The following is an 18,290-nucleotide window of genomic DNA, read 5'->3' as shown; positions in this document are numbered from 1 at the left end:
ATGCGGGCATGGAAGTTTTACTGTTCCGCCGTGAGTGTGCACATCTATACATTTGTGCATGTGCGTGTGAAAATGTGTGTTTGTATTCCTTGTGGCAAGCTGCCAGCTCTTGTTGGACTTGGCATCCGTCACGGCGCTATCGGGTCACGGAGGCAATAACAGCGCTGCCAGCTCCACCTGGGCACAGTGTGTCCCTGAGTAGATTTGGGCGACACCACCGGGGGGGGGGGGGAGGCAGAGCACAGAACTGTGAATACTGGGATGTCGGTTCGAATTCCCCCTCTCATTACTCCATGCAGTGTCCGTCTTGCGCTGGAATATATGCAGGGGGGAAAGAGCAGGGAGCGGCCTGCTCGAGTGGAAGTGGCCCGCGCCGCTAAAATTTGACCTGAGCCGAGGGAGAAATCACCCGGTGCAAAACTTCAAAAGGAAAAGTTTCTGGATCACATGAACTTTTATTTTAACGTGTGCTTCAGTGCAGTGTTTTCAAAAGAGAAGCATCGCTACATAGTCTTTCCCCATGCGGTGCAAAAAGCAGTCCGAGAGCCAAGAATATAATAATAATCTACAAGCTCGCCATAAGCTGCAGGATTAATTGTGTCATGAAGATTTGTATCAAACCTGTGCAAGCATGTGGAAGAAAAGTGAACTAACTGTACATTACATGCTCATATTTACCCATTATAACGACAAAATAATGACAAAATGTTTGTTAGTCTGTTTTGTGCAGCTAGTTAGGAGGTTTGTTACCTAGTTTGCATGCTAATTCAATATGTGACATCGACCAGAGTGTTAGGAAAATGAGAAACAAAATGAATGTCATTATAAGATCTTAGCGGGAAAAAGAAAGAAAATTTTCCCACCCATAATTCAGCAAAACAAGCAAATGCAAACTAAATGTTGTACCAGCATGCATGCCATTTTAGATAAAATACTGTTATGGATAAACAGTATTAAAAAGTATTTAATGTTACAGTTAGTTGCACATGTTTTGTGGAAGTTTGATCGAAAGTTATTTGCGATTATCAACACTGCCGGCGGAATTTTGTACTTTTGCTGTCGATAGAATAGTCTTGCTGATGTGCACTTGTCCTCAGCACACAGGTTATTGCCTGAGCTTTTGTTTTGCTCATGAACTGCACAGCTCGGAAAGCCACCGCGCTGTGTGTGTGTGGACAGATTCTGTCAATATGGACCCACCAGCAGGGCTGAACTATTTGAACAGAAACACAGTCCCAGCCTCGTACAGGAGGCTGATTGATGAGTTGAAACTTGAAAAATAACACATTGTTTGTTACCCTGCCTCCTGTTCTTTATGTTTATGTGTGTGTGTGTGTGTGTGTGTGTGTGTGTGTGTGTGTGTGGCAGAGATAAGCCATTGTTTTCGTGCACTTATCGGCGTTATCAGCTGACTCTGCTTGTGTATGAGGTCAAATTTCACTTGAAGAGCAGGCCTGCTGAGAGGTGTGTGTGTGTGTGTGTGTGTGAGTGTTTGTATCTACCTACTAGTGTGTACATATAAGTGTGTCTTTGTGCAGTTGCTCAAGTGTGCGTACAGAAAGTGCAGGTATGCGTTTGTGTGTATGCAAGTGTTCTGTTTGTACAGGTATGTGTGTGTGTGTGTGTGTGTGTCTAGGGGGTGTAACCCGTCCCTCAGGGAGCCAATGAAAGAAACTGGTGGAGCAAAACCCACAGGTCTAACCCCCCCACTTTGCCTCGTTACCTCCTCTATCCTGGCTGTCAGGTAGTGGCAGCGCAGCAAAACAAAGCGCACTACAGCCAGACCCGAGCGTCCGCCTTCTCCTGCACTAACGAGGGGCTGTTGCCGCCGTGTACCGACGAGTGTGTGTAAGAGTGTGTGTGTGTGTGTGTGTGCGTGCGCCCGCTAACCCGTCGCTCACCATGCCTATTCTCAAACTTCTTTCAGATCCCGGCTCCGTCAGAACTCAGGTGAGCTGCTCTCTGTTTGTGTGTGTGTGTGTGTGTGTGTGTGTCCGCGATGATGTGTGTACGGTCTGTTTGCATCTGTTGTTCGCCTCTTCTCCAAAGCTCTGCTGCACTTTGAAGGCTGTTCCCTCCTGCAGCTATTTGCCAAGTAGACTCCAATTGACTTTACTCGCTGCAGCCCACCTCACTTCAGCACAAACTCGGATGTTTTTTTTTTTTTTACGACTTACCCCAAACTTGTTTCTACCAGCGACCAAACTGCAGTGTGCACTATTGCTTTGTGCATAGCAAGCATCCCTAGGTGCACACCAATATAGTGTAGTGGTTTGCCACTATTTGGGGGCAATATTGGCCTCATATTAAAGCCACTGCAAGAACGGGTTAATATAAAAAAATACACTCATCTAAATTTCAATGTCATAATAACATGCAAAGAGCATCTAATCCCTAATGATTTAAACACTGTCAATTTGTCCTGATTTCCAAATTAATTTCGGTACCACTTAACTAATTAGGCTGTAAACGCTTTATAATTAATTAATAAATTAATAAATTAATTAATAAAGTTTCCATACATCAATGCAGACACCATGGATGGCTGACTTTTAAAGGGACAAGATAAAATAAACTAAGCAACTAGCACGATCTGAGAGTCAACATACATGATGAAGTGCAACAAGAACTTGATTTTGCCAAATAGTGAGCCTGCATCCATGTATGAAGACTGTTATGACTCATTTTTAACTGTTTGCAACCTAATTAATAGCCTAGTTATAAGACATTCGTGAACCCTTTGCAAAGGGAGTCTTTCTGTAAAGTAGTACCTTCATTTTTGATGTAGATAGATAGATAGACAGATTACAAGATTAAATAAATAAAAAATAAAGAATAAGATCTAAGTACAACACACTAGAGATCTAGGTACAACAGTGTGCAAAAAACAACGTGCATAGGTGTATAAAATGTGCATAGATGTAGGTCAATGTGCAAATTTAGAAGAAATATACAGTATTCACAGATGATAAATAACAGTAAGCAATATAAACACTATAAACAAGGAATATAAAAAAATAGAAATATGAACAATTTAAACAGAAGTATGAACAATTTAAACAGCAGAGGAAATGCAAACTAGCGAGAAATTTTGTTGTCATACAGGAAGCGATGAGTGAAATACGAACAGTTACAAACAGTCGACAAGAGAAAAGAAATACGGGGTAGACGCTGAATCCTCTCCAAATTATTTTGCCGTTAAAATTAGAAGTCAACTTAAAAGATCTAAAAAAAAAAAAAAAAAAAAAAAAAAAAAAAAAAAAAACTGGTGCAAAATGTTGGTTATCAGCAGCTTCAATGCAATAATATAAGTGTTGCCCCTCAAAAATCCTATCGGGCCAAAGTTAAATGACACGCTGCTTTCTGCAACTCAGGTATTTCTGTTGCAGCGGGTTAGAGTTTGCCTAGGGCGGTCTGTGCATGTGATAGAGGTTTTAATATGTTATGTGCTCTCCTCCACGCCAGGTTCACATGTGGCCTGCATCGGGGCGATAGCAGGCTGGGCTAAAATGTCCATTCTATACGTGCAGCAGCAGACAGGCCTAGTCACAGCATTCGCCTCTCCGTCCAAACATATTCTCTCACTGCAATAAGAGTCCAGCCAATGATTTATTCAGGATGTAATAAGCTACTAGGAGCGGAGGCGGGTGCGTTGAGTGTAGATGTAATGCGACGTTTACGCTCCCCCCTTTCCACAGAGGGTGGGATACATGTTAGCAACGGAGAAAACAGGGAAGTATCGCTTTTAACTTGATTTGGCCGATCACATGACTCAAAAGAGCTGTAGCCAGGTACAAGAGCCGTGTTCAGACCTGTTGCCTGTTAGAAAGTAATACACTGACGGCCTGTGTGTCTGTGCACATTTGGTCGCTGCTTGTGTTTGTCTCTAACAATTGAATTTTCTTGGTGCTCTTTGTGGTGTTCTTTACAGGGCAAAACGCTGAGTCGCACAGATCGAGATACAGGTGAGAAATCCAGCACGACAGTCCAGCACACTACCTGGTCCTCCTCTATAGTATATTCAGTCTGTTTTCTCTCACTGGTTATGTTCACATGCACAGAGAGCGCCATTCCTAGGCCTTGTTATCTGGTTTTAGCGAGATAAGACACCTCTTATTCTCTTATAAAAGGAGTTTTTGGGAAATCAGTGTTTCACTACCTATTACATGTTCTGACAGGAGTACCACTAACATCATCCCTTGGGTCTGATAGATATCTCTGAGCCGTGCATCAGCATGTCAGCCCAGAAAAGGGATATAATTGTCTGCAGCATCAGGCTGTTTTTCATGAGCATCAAGAGATTTGCATTCGCAGCGACTGGGATCACTTCTGTCCCGTTTATTAGAAGTAACCTAAAACTCAGGTGAAGAGGGAGGCGTAGCTGGCGGGGGTTAACCGCTGTATTCATGGCAGCAGGAAGACTCAATCACAGGGTGTTCACTCATGTAAACAGCTGAACCTGAGCAAGACCTTAACCAAAGCATGGACACTAGCCAGGCTGTTCTGTGCATGCACATGTAGCCATTGTCTCCCTGCCTCTCTGCCCCTGTTGCTCAGTGTCTTCCAAAGAATACAAGTCAATAACACACAGCATCCTTTCAAATTGTGAATGTGTGCATGTGGTATACCCTGGGCCTTTAATCTGTCATAAACTTGGCCCAAACGCCCGTTTTTCCACCATTCGTTATGCTGCAGAAAATGGTTTCTGACTCAAGACACATTAAAATCAATAGGCACTTGATTGCCCCGACCCTCGGTGTTTCGTAATTTTCCCATGCCGGTCTCGTTTTGTCTTTTTCAAAAGGTGCACTAACACGAGGCTTGTCCTTGTGTGGATAGGAATGCATTTCATGCCCCCAAGACTCAATTCTCCATGGCTGTATGTCTTTAGAAGTCCTATTCAGGCAAGCGAGCACACGTTCTGCTGCCAGCCCCAGTGTTGCAGCAGTGTAACCAGACACCGAATGAGAAGAAAGGCAGATATAGATATATTAGTTTTCAATACGACATTGTTTACTTGCTGCTATTTTTGCCCTTAGCTTTACTGTTTTCTTACTTCTTGTTATTTCAGTTTATTTCCCCCCCCTCATCCACTGTACTGTATTTTTATACACCACTCAGTGCAGAGTAGGAACCTACATTTTATTGCAATTTATGCAGTATGTGGCATGTGAGATATAAACAGTTTTGGTGGGGGGTGCTTATAGGATATGAGGTATCAAAGATGGAGAGCTGCATGCTTTTTTAATAGAGAGATTTATCTCACAGTACTTAAAAATACTTTTCAGCTATTCTGTATATATGATGCAACTGATTTTAAAATAAATAAATAAATAACAGTGGTTACCGCTCATTCCAGCAAACCAGTTTTCAAATTCAGCCTGAGCTAAGTTTGCTGGACCACACACTTCTTATATAACAACTCATTAGTACTGGAAGTTCCTCCAAACAGTTTCCATTGGTGTATATTGGTATTAACTGAGGGAGAGGTATGCAGTACAACATGTGCACCATGAGCTTGAAGCCAAACGAAGGAAGAGTTATCATAAGACGCTGATAATATGCATTCATGCTCTGTCTCTAAAGACTAAACCAGGGCCACATAGTTTTGTGGGCGGAAAGAATAAATCAATAAAGAATAAACATGATTCCTTCCATAATTCTCAATTCTGAAAGTGATGGTGTTCATCAAATCTCAGTCTCGGGAAATGCATTTATGATTTAGATGGAATTTTCCTTGAAAAAACAAACCCTGCAGGAAGCCAGCTGGTGGTGTGCAGCAGTAAACAGTGACCAAACTGAAAAGCACTCCTGTTTATCTCTTATCTAAGAGCTAGATAGCAGGCCATGCACCAGAGTGCACTGTTTCTCAGCTGAAATATGATAATGAATAATCAGTCTAAATGATTGCCAAAGGCACTGAACTGCTGTCAAGGGGTGTGTGTGTGTGTGTGTGTGTGTGTGTGTGTGTGCATATATGCCTCTGATTACCAACTATAATGGGACCATGAACTGTTTAGTGGGGTAAGGACATCATTTGAATGGTAAACATGGCTTTCAGACGTGTTCACACACATGGATGCTGACATCACCTCTCAAAGAATGAACAGCTAGGAAAAACACAACCATGCAGCAGGGTGTCAAAATAATTCACCTTACACCTTGATCATACGCTTTGCAGTTGCATCACCAGTCTCCTAGCAACCATTGCTGGAAACATCATCAAATTAGTCAATTGGAGAACTGGTTAACCTGAACAAACTGTTAGCTAACTTAATTACCAAGCAGGCTAATGTAGTAAAGCAGCCAACCTTAACATACAACTACAGGCCTCAGACGTCAGAAGTCATGTTGAGCACAAACCTTTGCCCAAATATGGAATTCTGGATGCAATGCATTTGCTCTATGGGTAACATACATGGAGTTGGCATGTAATCATCCCCCTCACAGTCTGTGATTAAAGCTGGTGTTGAAAACCTGCGCGTTGTTATTTATACATGTGTTAAATGAGGACTGGATCCAATGAATTCTGAAAACCGCTGAAACTGAAATAATTATTTTCTAACAAAACCCCAACACTGTGGCGCGCATTAAATATGTAGCTGACTGTCCTGGGACTGGCTTCAACCTGACAAAAAACTACTGTAGAATTATTCTAGCTTGAATGAAAACAAGTATTAACACGGGTCATTATTTTGGCTTCCCAGCCATCCATTAGCAGTTTGTTATTTAAAATTACACCAATCGCATTCAGGTTATGGAAAATGTGCATTATACAAACAAACTTGGAAATGTTATCAATAGGAAAACCCCATTCATTTCTTCTATAGTTTATCTATATTTTTATTATTATTACTATTATTATCATTTTTGATCCAGAAGTCTAAAAAATGCTAAGAAATCAGAGACAAATGATGACCGGACTTCTGCGGCCTATTAGCCACCACTCGCTTCAATCAGATGTTTCATTGGAAAAATGGTTCCATCCACAGCGCAGGATCCAACATGTCTGTTGAATTATGCTGCAACAGCCGAGCGAGTTGTATGTTTGGAAACACAATCAGCTGTTCTCAGTGGTTCTTGCCCAAGAGCAGCTGAGCTCCTCCAGCCGTGCAGCCAGAGGTGTGTTAACCTTTAACTCCACTGGAGCAAAACTGTAACCACAGAAAGGTAAACAAGCGTAGTGACTGTCAGCCACTAACCACATATTAAAGGATTCCTGGTAAGTGTAGTGTGATCCTGCAGTAACTAAGGAGTGACGTCTTTGCATAGGTGTGGACTTGAGTCACGTGACCTGGACTTGACTTGGACTCAAGTCACAAATTAGATGACTTTAGACTCAGCTACAGGTAGGGATGGCGGGAAGGACAGATGCACTCTGGTGTTTGCAAGTGCTCGTGTGTGTGTGTGTGTGTGTGTGTGTGTGTGTGTGTGTGTGTGTGTGTGAGGGAAAACAGAGCAGAGCAGCAAGTGAAAAAAAAAGTCAGTATTGCAGTGTTCAGTAACTGGTGTCTTATAATCCCCATAAGGGATGGCTTGTAAGACGAGACACGAAAATAAAATTCATGCATTCATTCAGTAAGGTACTCACACAAGAAGTAGGCCCCACCAGATGGAAATCAACAAAACTGACCAGATTTTTGGATTGCATATGATATAATTATATGTGAATCAATGGCATGTCAGAGTCTTCACTCACTCTGCAGAATTGAATATGCAACAAAACAGTGTAATAACTCAACATAACTGATGTAGCCAAGTTTATATTTGGAGCTATTTCATTTTTAGGTGTGCACAGTTTCCCTTTACCTACCACCTTCACCTCTTATGGAAACAAAGTAGTCTCTGCTAGATTAAAAAAGTGTTGTTGTATCATATTTTGTGCAGATTTTGCAATAATGTTTATTGTGCACAGTGGATACATTCAAACACAAGTGCCAATCCTCTCCTCCTTGTAGGTCTACCCAAGATGCTGGTAATCAGGAACTACTTTGGCGTACCAAGCCCCGCCTCTGGCCCGGCACTGACCATCCAGACCGGTGACATCATCGAACTGATCTGTGCCGACCTTCACAGCCCTTGGTGGCAGGTCAGAGGTCACATCACACACGTTCTCCTCTGTCCATCACGTTTCATGTAAATGTCATTTTATAACACCTCCTCTTGACTGAGTGCATCCGTATGCAGGAAAACCAAACAGCCAGTGAGCCGTTCCTTCCCCACCAGAAAATCATCAGCTGATGCTAACTGTCACATAATTTCCTCGCTTGTCAATATGAAAAGGTTGTCACAACGAGGAGATCACTTGATCGCTTGCAAAGCTTTTGACATCGCCCATCAGCAGCCAGGCTGAGTCAAATCAGACAAAATGTCACCCCAGTCTTGTTTCACTTTGTGGTTTGACAGATTTTGGAGGCAAAGTAATCCAAAACAAATGGAAAGTGTGTTACTGATTAGAATTGAAGCAGGTAATCTGTAGACTTGCTCGTCGGTGTAAGGTGTGGTTGCGTGTGCTGAAGTCATCACAGTGTGCCACTAAAAGCCACTGTTCATGTCATTTCTGCATGTCCATACTCACACATGTATTTATGTTCTCACATGTGTGCGAGGATGTGACTGCCTTCTTACACAGCCGTCATGCAAACCCTCAAAGAAAAACATCCACGCATTTCTCGACTGCACACGGCTCGGCTCATTTGAACACTTGTCGGTAACAAGCAGCTGGCTTGAATGAGATAGCCTCAGCAACATGTGCCGACAGAGACACAAGATGCACCGCCTCTCATAAGGAAATAATACTCCCACTGAACAGGAGTGTGTGTTTGTTTGTCGTGTGCATGCCATTGCTGTGAATTTAATAATAAAACCACATTCACGGAAGACAGATAAGCCATTCTCTGGAACTTTGACTACATTACAATATTGCAGACATGTAAGCGTGTTGGTGTGTGTGGGTTTGTGTGTGTGAGCGTGTATGTTTACCTGAATTGCAATGCATTATGACATGCGTGCATTATAGGATATTACAGAACTATAAGGACTATAATGATTACAGAGTGTAATGATGTGCTCAATAGACCATATAACACCGAGAGTGAAGTGTTACCTAATTTAATTGCAAAACACTGTTCAAAACAAACTTATTAAGTGCTGTAGGGAAACTGAAGAATCAATACTTAAAGACAAAATAGATAATATAAAGCATAGGTTTATTTATTTCACCTTACCCCATGCAAAATTACACTTTACCTCAGGCAGCTCCACCCCTGCGCTGCCACTCTCCAGCAGTGGACGGAGTGAGCAAACACTCGATATCCATCACCTTGGTAGCCAGCAGACCATAATTCCTATTCTGGGGGGTGCCGGACAAATAGAATCGATCACTGTAATTTCATTTCACCCATTGGCAACCATCTATTTACCCTGTCAATGTTACCAGCTTAATCATTATCATGCTCTTATCAGGGACGTAACGAATAGCAGGGCTTTTCCGCAAGAACTGATCAAATGGTGGTAGGTTAGGCCCGTCAAAATGAGCTCAGACAACTCTTAAACACGTTTGGCTTGAAATGAAGAATCTGAGCTACGTTACGCAGGAAAACCAAACGTCCCCGAGCGTGTGGACAAACATGGCCTGGGCGCCACAAGTTGCCGCTGCTCTTTTTGGAGCTGCAGTATGACGTCCCATATCAAAAATACAACTTAACCACTGACATTGTTCACTTTTCACGTTGCTTTTTGCAATTTTATGATCATTTTGTTCTAATTTAATTTTAAATGCGCAATTACAAGAATTCTAAACATTCTTCTCTCATGGTAGCTATCAATAATTTTGCTAATTTTATGGTAATTTGCTTGTTATTGTTTTTACTAATTTGCTAATTGCTAATTTGTGGGTAATTTTGTCATTGTTTATTAATTTTAATAATTTTTATATATATATATATATATATATATATATATATATATATATATATATTTGTTGTTTTTTTAACTTTTTTTAAACAAGTTTTTGTTTGTTTAATTTTTTAAATAATTTTGTGGCAATTTAGTGGTAACAGCGTTGTGTTTGTGTATTTACAAATATGTGGGTGGGAATTTGTGATAATATGGTTATTTTTTTGTCATAAATTTGCTCAGACTTCAAGTGGTTAAAGTATGATACAGCGAGTTTTATGTGAATACTGACACATTTATAGATTCGCGATCGTAAGTCAAATCTATTTGAGTATACTTGAAAAGTGAGGACTGAGCTCTAACGATGCATATGCACAAGACAGACTCATATTCAGAATCACTTTGTGAGCCGTGGAATCCGTGATTGAATTACTGTCCCACAAACATCTTGTCACTACACAGCACAAAGACACAGCAACAAGCCGTAGTGCCCGAGTTAGTCAGAGGGAGATTACTGAATCATGCTCCTCTTCAACGCTCAACGCTACAGAAAACACTTATTTGTCTGGACGGAGTTTCTCCGGGGTTGCTAAATCAAGGCATTGAGCTCTCAGAGTCATCACCACGGGAGGAATAAGGAGCCCATCCTTTCTGTCTCTGTTACCGCCAGCCATTATTTCAACAATAGTTAACTAGGGCTGTAAATTTGCTCCGTTCTGTGTTGCAAGCTAATTGTTCCTGAATTATGGAGACGGAGTCAGCCAGATGTACATAACGCAATTATCTCTCTGTGGTTTCAGGGCAAAATCCTGTCGACGAAAGAGGTTGGCTTCTTTCCAAGTGACGCTGTGAAGCCTTGCCCATGTGTAAGCAGCCTTTCCTCCCATTGCTTCTCCGCATGAAGGCCTGTCATAGCAGCTCACATTTGATTACACTACATGTGTTCACTGGTGGTGCAATTACATGACAATAGTGAAGGAGGTTTTTTTTTTTTTATTTAGGGGAGGGGAGCAATTTTACTTGGAATTAAAGGAAATAATCCTTCAGTTTTTTTATGGAGCGAGCACCAGGAACTGTTTGAGATAAAGTCATTTACTGTCTGATTCACTGTATCAGTAAGAGGCAAAGAAAGAAACCATATCTTATAAGGAACAAGGAAAAACTCCAATACTGCAAACTGAAATAGAGCACTGGAAGTGAGAATTGATTTCTACTTTGTGTGCTGACTGAAATGCGAATCAGTGGCCTGTTTTTATCAATACCCTCCCTTTTATTAAATCGTCTTCCCACCGCTGGGCTGTCATATTTGATTTGACAATCATATTCAGACTCTATACAGCTGCTTCAAGAATATGAATGCTCCAGTAGATAATAAACAGCTATCAGTGTGTTTTATTGTGTTGTAAAGATAAGGGGAACAATTAGCCTGCTTTATTGGGGTTGTTAGAAAACCACCTGTTCTAGGCCGGAGCAAAATATCAGCTTGAAAACAGTGCAATGAACGACCTGTGCCAGGCACAAGAATTTGCCCCAGTGCAGAAAAGAAATGTGTCTGCAACACAGGTGGGGAATGATTAAAATTGCTGTTGGATGAGTGGTTACTTCATGAGAATAATGAACAATAAAAATTTTGCTCTTTTCTCCAGGTTCCAAAGCCCGTTGATTACTCCTCTCAACCCTGGTATGTTCACAGAGCCTTCCCAAGCTGATTGTATTTTAACAGTAAATTGCTAAAACAGATAATAGTCTTGCTTATGCTAAAAAAAAAAAAAATATCTCAAGGAATGGGATATGTCTGAGATTATCTTCAGACCAACAAGGAACTGGTTCTGTTCTGGTTTGCAAATCTATCTTTGAGCCTTTCTGAGCATTATGATCAAAAATGAATTGGTTAGAAACCAGAGGAGTTGGTTCCCAAAAAATAATAGGGCCGAAAGTGGGAAACCATGACAAGAACAAGGCTGGGTGGCTATTATTATTCTGCAGGGAAAGATAGAGACAACAGAGAAATGAAAGAGTGGAGTACAGTGTTGTGCAAAAGAAGCAAAACTATTGCTTTCAATGCGAACACGTCCTGAGTTTCAGGAAGAGATGGAAGGCAGCACTAGAAAAAGTAAATTGTGTTGAAATTGTGAGGAATCGGTGAAGGCTGGGTTTGTCAGAACCCAGTACCAAATTATCAATGAGTTAAAAAACTGAAGTACAGAGCCTCTATTAAGGAGCTAGTGAAATGTGTTGCTGGACAGGGTAATGTGGCAGTGTCATGAGCTCCTTGGCGGCGTGCAGGGTTATTGTCCCAGAACCGGCTCAAGAACCAGAGCTGTGCTGGTTGAACAGAGGAAACAGTTCACTAATTAAAAGGGGTCACTGAATTATAATCAAGTGTCCAACACGCGCTGAAGATCCCATCTTTAAAACCAGCTGTGGAGAGTGTGAGAGATGCAATTTGGCCCTATTATCAGCAAAGTGTAAATGCAGTGCATGTCCAATTCACATCTCACACCTAGGTAACCAGAAATGTAACACTTGCTTGTGGATCCAGACAGGAATCATGCAAATCAAGCAGGCAGCCAGCAGCTCAGATAGTAACGTACTTGTCAAAAAATGGATTGCCAAGATACTCATGGATGGGAATCAGCCAGTGCCCCTACTCAAAAAACAATCGGACCCTCAAAAACATAATAAGCAAAGGTGTGAGGAGGGCCAATAACTTCTGTAGTGTGTTTTTTTTTTTTTTTTTTTTTTTTTTTCTTTTCAAGTGGAGCTCTCTGGAGTGAAAATCTCTAATTGCTCCTTGTGGCTGTTGTGTTGCCGGGTGGCAGGTTCGCGGGGCCCATGGAGAGACTCCAAGCGGAGGCTGAACTCATCAACAGGGTCAACAGCACCTATCTGGTGCGCCATCGCAGTCGAGAGTACACCGAATACGCCATCAGCATCAAGTAAGTCAGCCGACTGCACCTGCAAGTTCCACCTACTGTACAAATAAAATAGTTTTCTGCTAATGGGGTTTATAACTTGTCATTATATATGATAAATTAAAGATGAAGGTGATATCAGCCCCAGGTAGGATATAGCAGCTTGATGATACTGTATGGATGTTGGCCTTTCATGAAATATTGGACAGTTATTGGACAGACTTTGAAATAATGGAGCTTCCACCTTGACACAACAAAAAACAGTCTGTACAACCTGCAGTGAAATTATATTTTTGTTGATTTAATTATAATTTTTGTACATCCTTCACCTTTTCAGTAGTGGGGATGGAGAGTTTCATTCTCACATGGTTTAAATACTAAATACTAACCCTAACTCAAAATATCAGCCATCAGCCACCCACACTGATTGAATCCTTGTTCCAGGTATTGTATTACTTACAATTACAATTACAATTACAAATTTCCATCAGTTTGCATTAAGCAACTCTAACCTCAGTGAAGAGTTATCTTTCATAAAACCGGCTCAAACAGAACTAAGCCATACTGAATAAATAGATTTAAATGTATGCATTTGTACTCATAATATCAGTGCTCTTTGAATTTGTTAATTTCATTAGCATCTAAATAACTAAAATTCCCTCGAACTGAAATGATTAGATTATCTGGTTACCCAGTAACAGTCAGACACTTCAGACAGCCTGAGTTCGTCTTATGTCTCAGTCCAGTTGAGCTGAAACCAAACAAATGTGCATCGGTTCTCTTACACTTGTATATGATATTTTGTTGCAGCTCTATTTATTTGGGTAAAATCATACAACAAAAATGTAATGGACATCTAACAGCTAAACAATAACTGAGTGGCAGCTTGAGGTTTGCGTTGGGGTGAATCTTCAGCTCTTCTCAGTCTTCTTTTTGTGTTGGTGGCAGTTTTGCGGCATGCTGCGCGTGACCGTGTGATTCATTCGATTTCTTCGCCAAACCACAGTATTGACGAGCCGTAACTTCCTGCTACACCACATGATTTGACAGAAGGATTTACATTTACTTGGAGGGGTAATGTGGTCTTCCTCTGAGGCGGAGGCTGCGGTCAGTGGCTAACCGTTGTGACGTGAAGGCTGAAATCAGCCAGAACAGACTGCACAAACAGTGGAGACTCAACACTTTGTTCTCTCTCCAGTGACAAGATCTTGATTTTTCAGACCTCATCCTCCTTTTTTAGATCCCAGGAGACAAATTACAATTTTGTGTAAGGACAAACTTGCCCATTTTCACAAATTCCTATTTGGCTAACTTGTTTAAAATAATTGTTTTTTTTGAAAGCCAAAACCAGGCCAATATTTTAAACTGAAGTGACAGTCTTAATTATATCTAAAGTATGTCTAATGTCTAAGTATTTCCACCAGAAACACTGAATACCGAACAACTGAATAGCATTTAGACCATTACAGCACAACAAACCTCCACTGAAACTCATGCTTGTAAAATTATTTGAAGCTTAGATGCTTTTTAATTCAGTGGCAGGGGAACAAATCGTATATCAAATCACACAAATCATACAGAATTCTCAAGTTCTGCGTGACATGTCTCCCTATTATGGCAGTAAATTAAATGGTATTTCGTCCAGGTGATTTGAGTCTTCATGTGAAAAAAAAAAAAAAGATAAAGGAAAAAAGTTATGTCAAATTATGGACGATATCATTAGCCATGCTACAATTTTAATTTACACATTTCCAGTGTAAATTATGATGTGTGGATAATGTAAAATGCATAGCTCTGTGATAGTCCACACCATCATCACCCATCAATGTGTTTTGCGCTGTAGTGAATCATTTGGCATTAGATTGAACACAACAAAGGTTTATTAATAGCTAAAAGTTGGACACTGTAGTTTTACTCAAGAGATTTATACATAACCCTGAGGATTTGAATGTGGTGATAAACACTTCAAACAGACCCCCGCAGAGCATGGTGAGCTGGGTGCTTTATATTTGACCAATAAGAAATGTTGCCTTATATTTGGTATCACAGCTTCTGAAGTAGGTCAAAGTACAATTAAAAACATACCGAGTGTGTGGGAATCACACCGGTGACCCTGTAAATGTTTGTACTTCACCTGTGAGCCGAAGATAAATGGCATCAGTGCAAAGCCAGGCAGTCGTGAGGAGACGAGTGATATTGGCCACTTTCTGGGCCGGAACAGTCCTCTCCACAGGGAGCCAGCAGGCCTCTTTGTGAGCAATGGAAACATTCCTTTAAACTTAATTTAACTTTTTCAGCTTTCCCTTTTTTCCCCCCCTGCAAATATGGCCTTTTTCGGTGCCTTCAAGTTCCTCCAGTGCTGAAGTCTTAATTGCTTGTGTGCACACAGACGCAGTGCTCTGAACAGAGCAGAGACTGAAGACTGTTCAAGGTTATTAAGAGCTCGCCATGAAAGAGAGAAGCCGGCTAGAAAGAGAGGCATACGTAGCTGTGGGAACGACATTTAAAAAGTATTACAGACAAATGGAAATGCCCTCTCCTCCGTTCCCCTTTCTTTGCAGCAGAGCTGGGAGAGGATTTTGATGAGCGTGACCAAATAGCCAGGAGACCCCAGGCCTGTATGAATTAAGCTCTAGCATTTTAATTTACTGAACACCCCATGACTGGGGGCTGGCTCTCACAAAGTTATGGCCACGTACAGAATGTCGGTTCCTGAAAAGTAAAACAAAGTTTTAGTTTTAAGGCCATAAAAATGAGTTCCATTTTTTTTTTTAAATATAGGAATAATTAAATCATATCATTGTAATGACTGGTGTACTGGTTAATTGGTTTTGTTTACAATCAGTTAAATTTAGTGTGGTGTGTACAGCAGAGTGGGTTAATTCAAGTTGCAAAACGTGTTTAGTTTTACTAAACATCTTCTTGGTCACTAAGTACAACTGGTCTTCATGTCCCTAAACATTTCATTTCCTGGTGTAATTTCTGTTATCCTGCCCAGTAATATTAATAATTTGAGAACTTTCATAAACTATTATCTTCACCCCTTTTCCATTTCTTTGTTTTGATTGTTAGTTTGGCCTTAAAGGACCGTACTACTGCCTTTTTTGAATATTGTTATTATGCTAAACATGTAGAAACCCTCGGTGTGGTCCTTTAAATTCAGCTCTGTGTACTGTTATAAAGTCTTATATTTGGCTTTGTGAAAGCAGCAGAGAGCCTGATGCAGAGTGCAGAGGACAAGGCAGGACAGAAGTTGCCCCCATCACACTCTGCATCTCCGATTTGAATAACCACTCATAAAGCAAGTTTGTGAATAACACACCATAAAGTGCTGCACGTCATGCCCTCACGACTGCAGCGTTTGTTCCTCCAAACAGGGATCCAGGCCCATGCTCCTTTGCTCTTAACCCCCATCAGCCTCCCTGCTAATGCAATCAGAAACGAGGGAGGGGGCACATAAACACACGCACATTTTCTGCCGACCACCCATCATTCACATGTCAGAAAGCTTTGGGCTGCCATGCATTACAGCGACGGCCATTCCCTCCCCAGGGGCCGGGGGCCGGGCATCGATCGATGGCTGTGATCAGAGGGGGAAATTACACTCATAACTTATTCAATGGCCCACAGGTACAACAACGACGTGAAGCACATCAAGATCCTGACCAAGGAGGGCTGCTTCCACATCGCCGAGAACAAGAAGTTCAGGAGTATATTAGTGAGTCTCTTCAGTTTGAGTGTGTGTGTGTGTGTGTGTGTGTGTGTGTGAGTTTCTTTTTCAAATTCCACCACTGCAATTCATAAATAAATTATCACATTCCCTTAATGAAGTGTCAAAAGCTTAATTTTATTTTAGCTGTGTGTACAAAAATAGCCATGTTTAGAGATGTGTTTATACCGGCCTAAGGGCTCCACCGTTATAGATAAGACCAGCGCATATTGGAAAGGTTCTCTGATTTGGTTTATCACAGGACTGTAAGTGCAGTGGCTCAAATTAGCAAATAACATGTTTTTGTGGATCTGTGTATTTGTGTGTGTGTGTGTGTGTGTGTGTGTGTGTGTGTGTGTGTGTATAAAATGTCATAACTCAGACCTTGAGTCAGCTTTTAAAAGCTATCCGTGCTCATTGATCACTACTTACTCTGATAAAATCCATTTTCAAGGCGTCCAGATGTTGCACTGGTTGTTTAGGCCATCTTACAAATCCAGCAGCTAGAAAGCAATTGGAACATGAAAGATAGGAGATAGAATTATGTGAGAATTATGTGTTAATGCAAAGGCAAGTACTTGCATATTGTAGCCTCTCTGACTCTCCTGTTTGTTTTTGTGTGTGCAGGAGCTGATAGAGTACTACAAGCACCATTCCCTGAGAGAAGGTTTCAGGAGTCTGGACACCACGCTGCAGTTTCCTTACCGGGAACCAGAAAACGCCGCCGTGCACCGCCTCAACCGGCCCGGTGGAAACAGTGAGTAGCCCAGAGGAATTAATAACAATTACTTTTACCCTTCGCTTTTTTCCAGTTTCCTTCAAAATTAAATGCCATTTCAGATTGAATTATCTGTTCTCAACTGAGCCTAGAAATTTGCCAAACTCCAAATACAAATGTTGGGAAAAGAAATATGTCAGTTGTCACTGTGACTACGCCTAGCTTGTGTGAAGTAACTGATTATGAAATAATCAAAATGTCACTCTAAATTGATTGAAAACATATAACTGGCTGTTTTATTGCATGGCCGGCTAAAGTGATAACATCTTGAGTAACGTAACAAAGTGACTTGCCTTTCAAATAAAATGAATTCCTCTTAATTAAGGAAATCTTAACAAATCCAGAGACTAGTGTTATGTTTTGGTATTTCATCATTGCTTGTCTCAGTGCTTATGGTTTGTTGATGATGCCAATGCTAATAATAAGGCTAAAATAATAACATAATAAGAGCTTCATTTATATAGCACCTACAAAAACATTGCACTAGAGTGCTTCACAGAAGAGTCATTAAAGCAAAATTTTACTTTGGGTTGAGCTGGGCGAGCTACCTGGACCTGCAAAACAGCTCCCAAAATAACACTTGAAGCACATAAACAAATGAAAACAACGTGGATTATGCCAATATTGAAAAAAACAAAAAAAAAAAACAAGTCCCGGTACCCATTTTGTGTGTGTGTGTGATTACAATTATTTGTGGAAGTAAGTAAGTAAGGGTGTTTGTACCTGGCGGAAGGCTACTACCTGCCGGATCTACTTCCCAATTCAAATAGCAAAATAACAAGAAAAGAGATGTTTACTTTCCTCAAAAAAAATGGGTACCGGGACTTCTTGTTTTTTATATTGCCATAATCCACTTTAATGGAGACACAAAAACATTATTAGCAGACCAGGGGAGCATGGAGCAACTAATGTGGATATTTCACCACCATGTAGACTCGTAGAATCCAGGTAACTATACAACCCAACACTCTACCAAAGTTCAGTTTTGCCC

The 18,290-nt window shown here is 41.0% G+C and overlaps 1 protein-coding gene across 1 annotated transcript in view; it reads left to right on the top strand.

Annotated features, from left to right (window-relative positions):
* The window catches only part of vav3 (vav guanine nucleotide exchange factor 3), a 112,538-nt gene that overhangs the window by 82,457 nt on the left and 11,791 nt on the right, over positions 1-18,290 (top strand). The window contains exons 18-25 of the mRNA XM_030079693.1: positions 1,928-1,950; positions 3,932-3,965; positions 7,959-8,089; positions 10,698-10,763; positions 11,544-11,578; positions 12,720-12,836; positions 16,443-16,530; positions 17,149-17,278. Of these exons, the coding sequence (XP_029935553.1) occupies positions 1,928-1,950; positions 3,932-3,965; positions 7,959-8,089; positions 10,698-10,763; positions 11,544-11,578; positions 12,720-12,836; positions 16,443-16,530; positions 17,149-17,278 (624 nt within the window). The remainder of the gene's footprint in view (positions 1-1,927; positions 1,951-3,931; positions 3,966-7,958; positions 8,090-10,697; positions 10,764-11,543; positions 11,579-12,719; positions 12,837-16,442; positions 16,531-17,148; positions 17,279-18,290) is intronic.

The sequence above is a fragment of the Myripristis murdjan genome, chromosome 20, assembly GCF_902150065.1.
Source record: "Myripristis murdjan chromosome 20, fMyrMur1.1, whole genome shotgun sequence".
Classification (NCBI taxonomy): Eukaryota; Metazoa; Chordata; class Actinopteri; order Holocentriformes; family Holocentridae; genus Myripristis; species Myripristis murdjan.
This window is presented reverse-complemented; position numbering and strand designations above follow the sequence as displayed.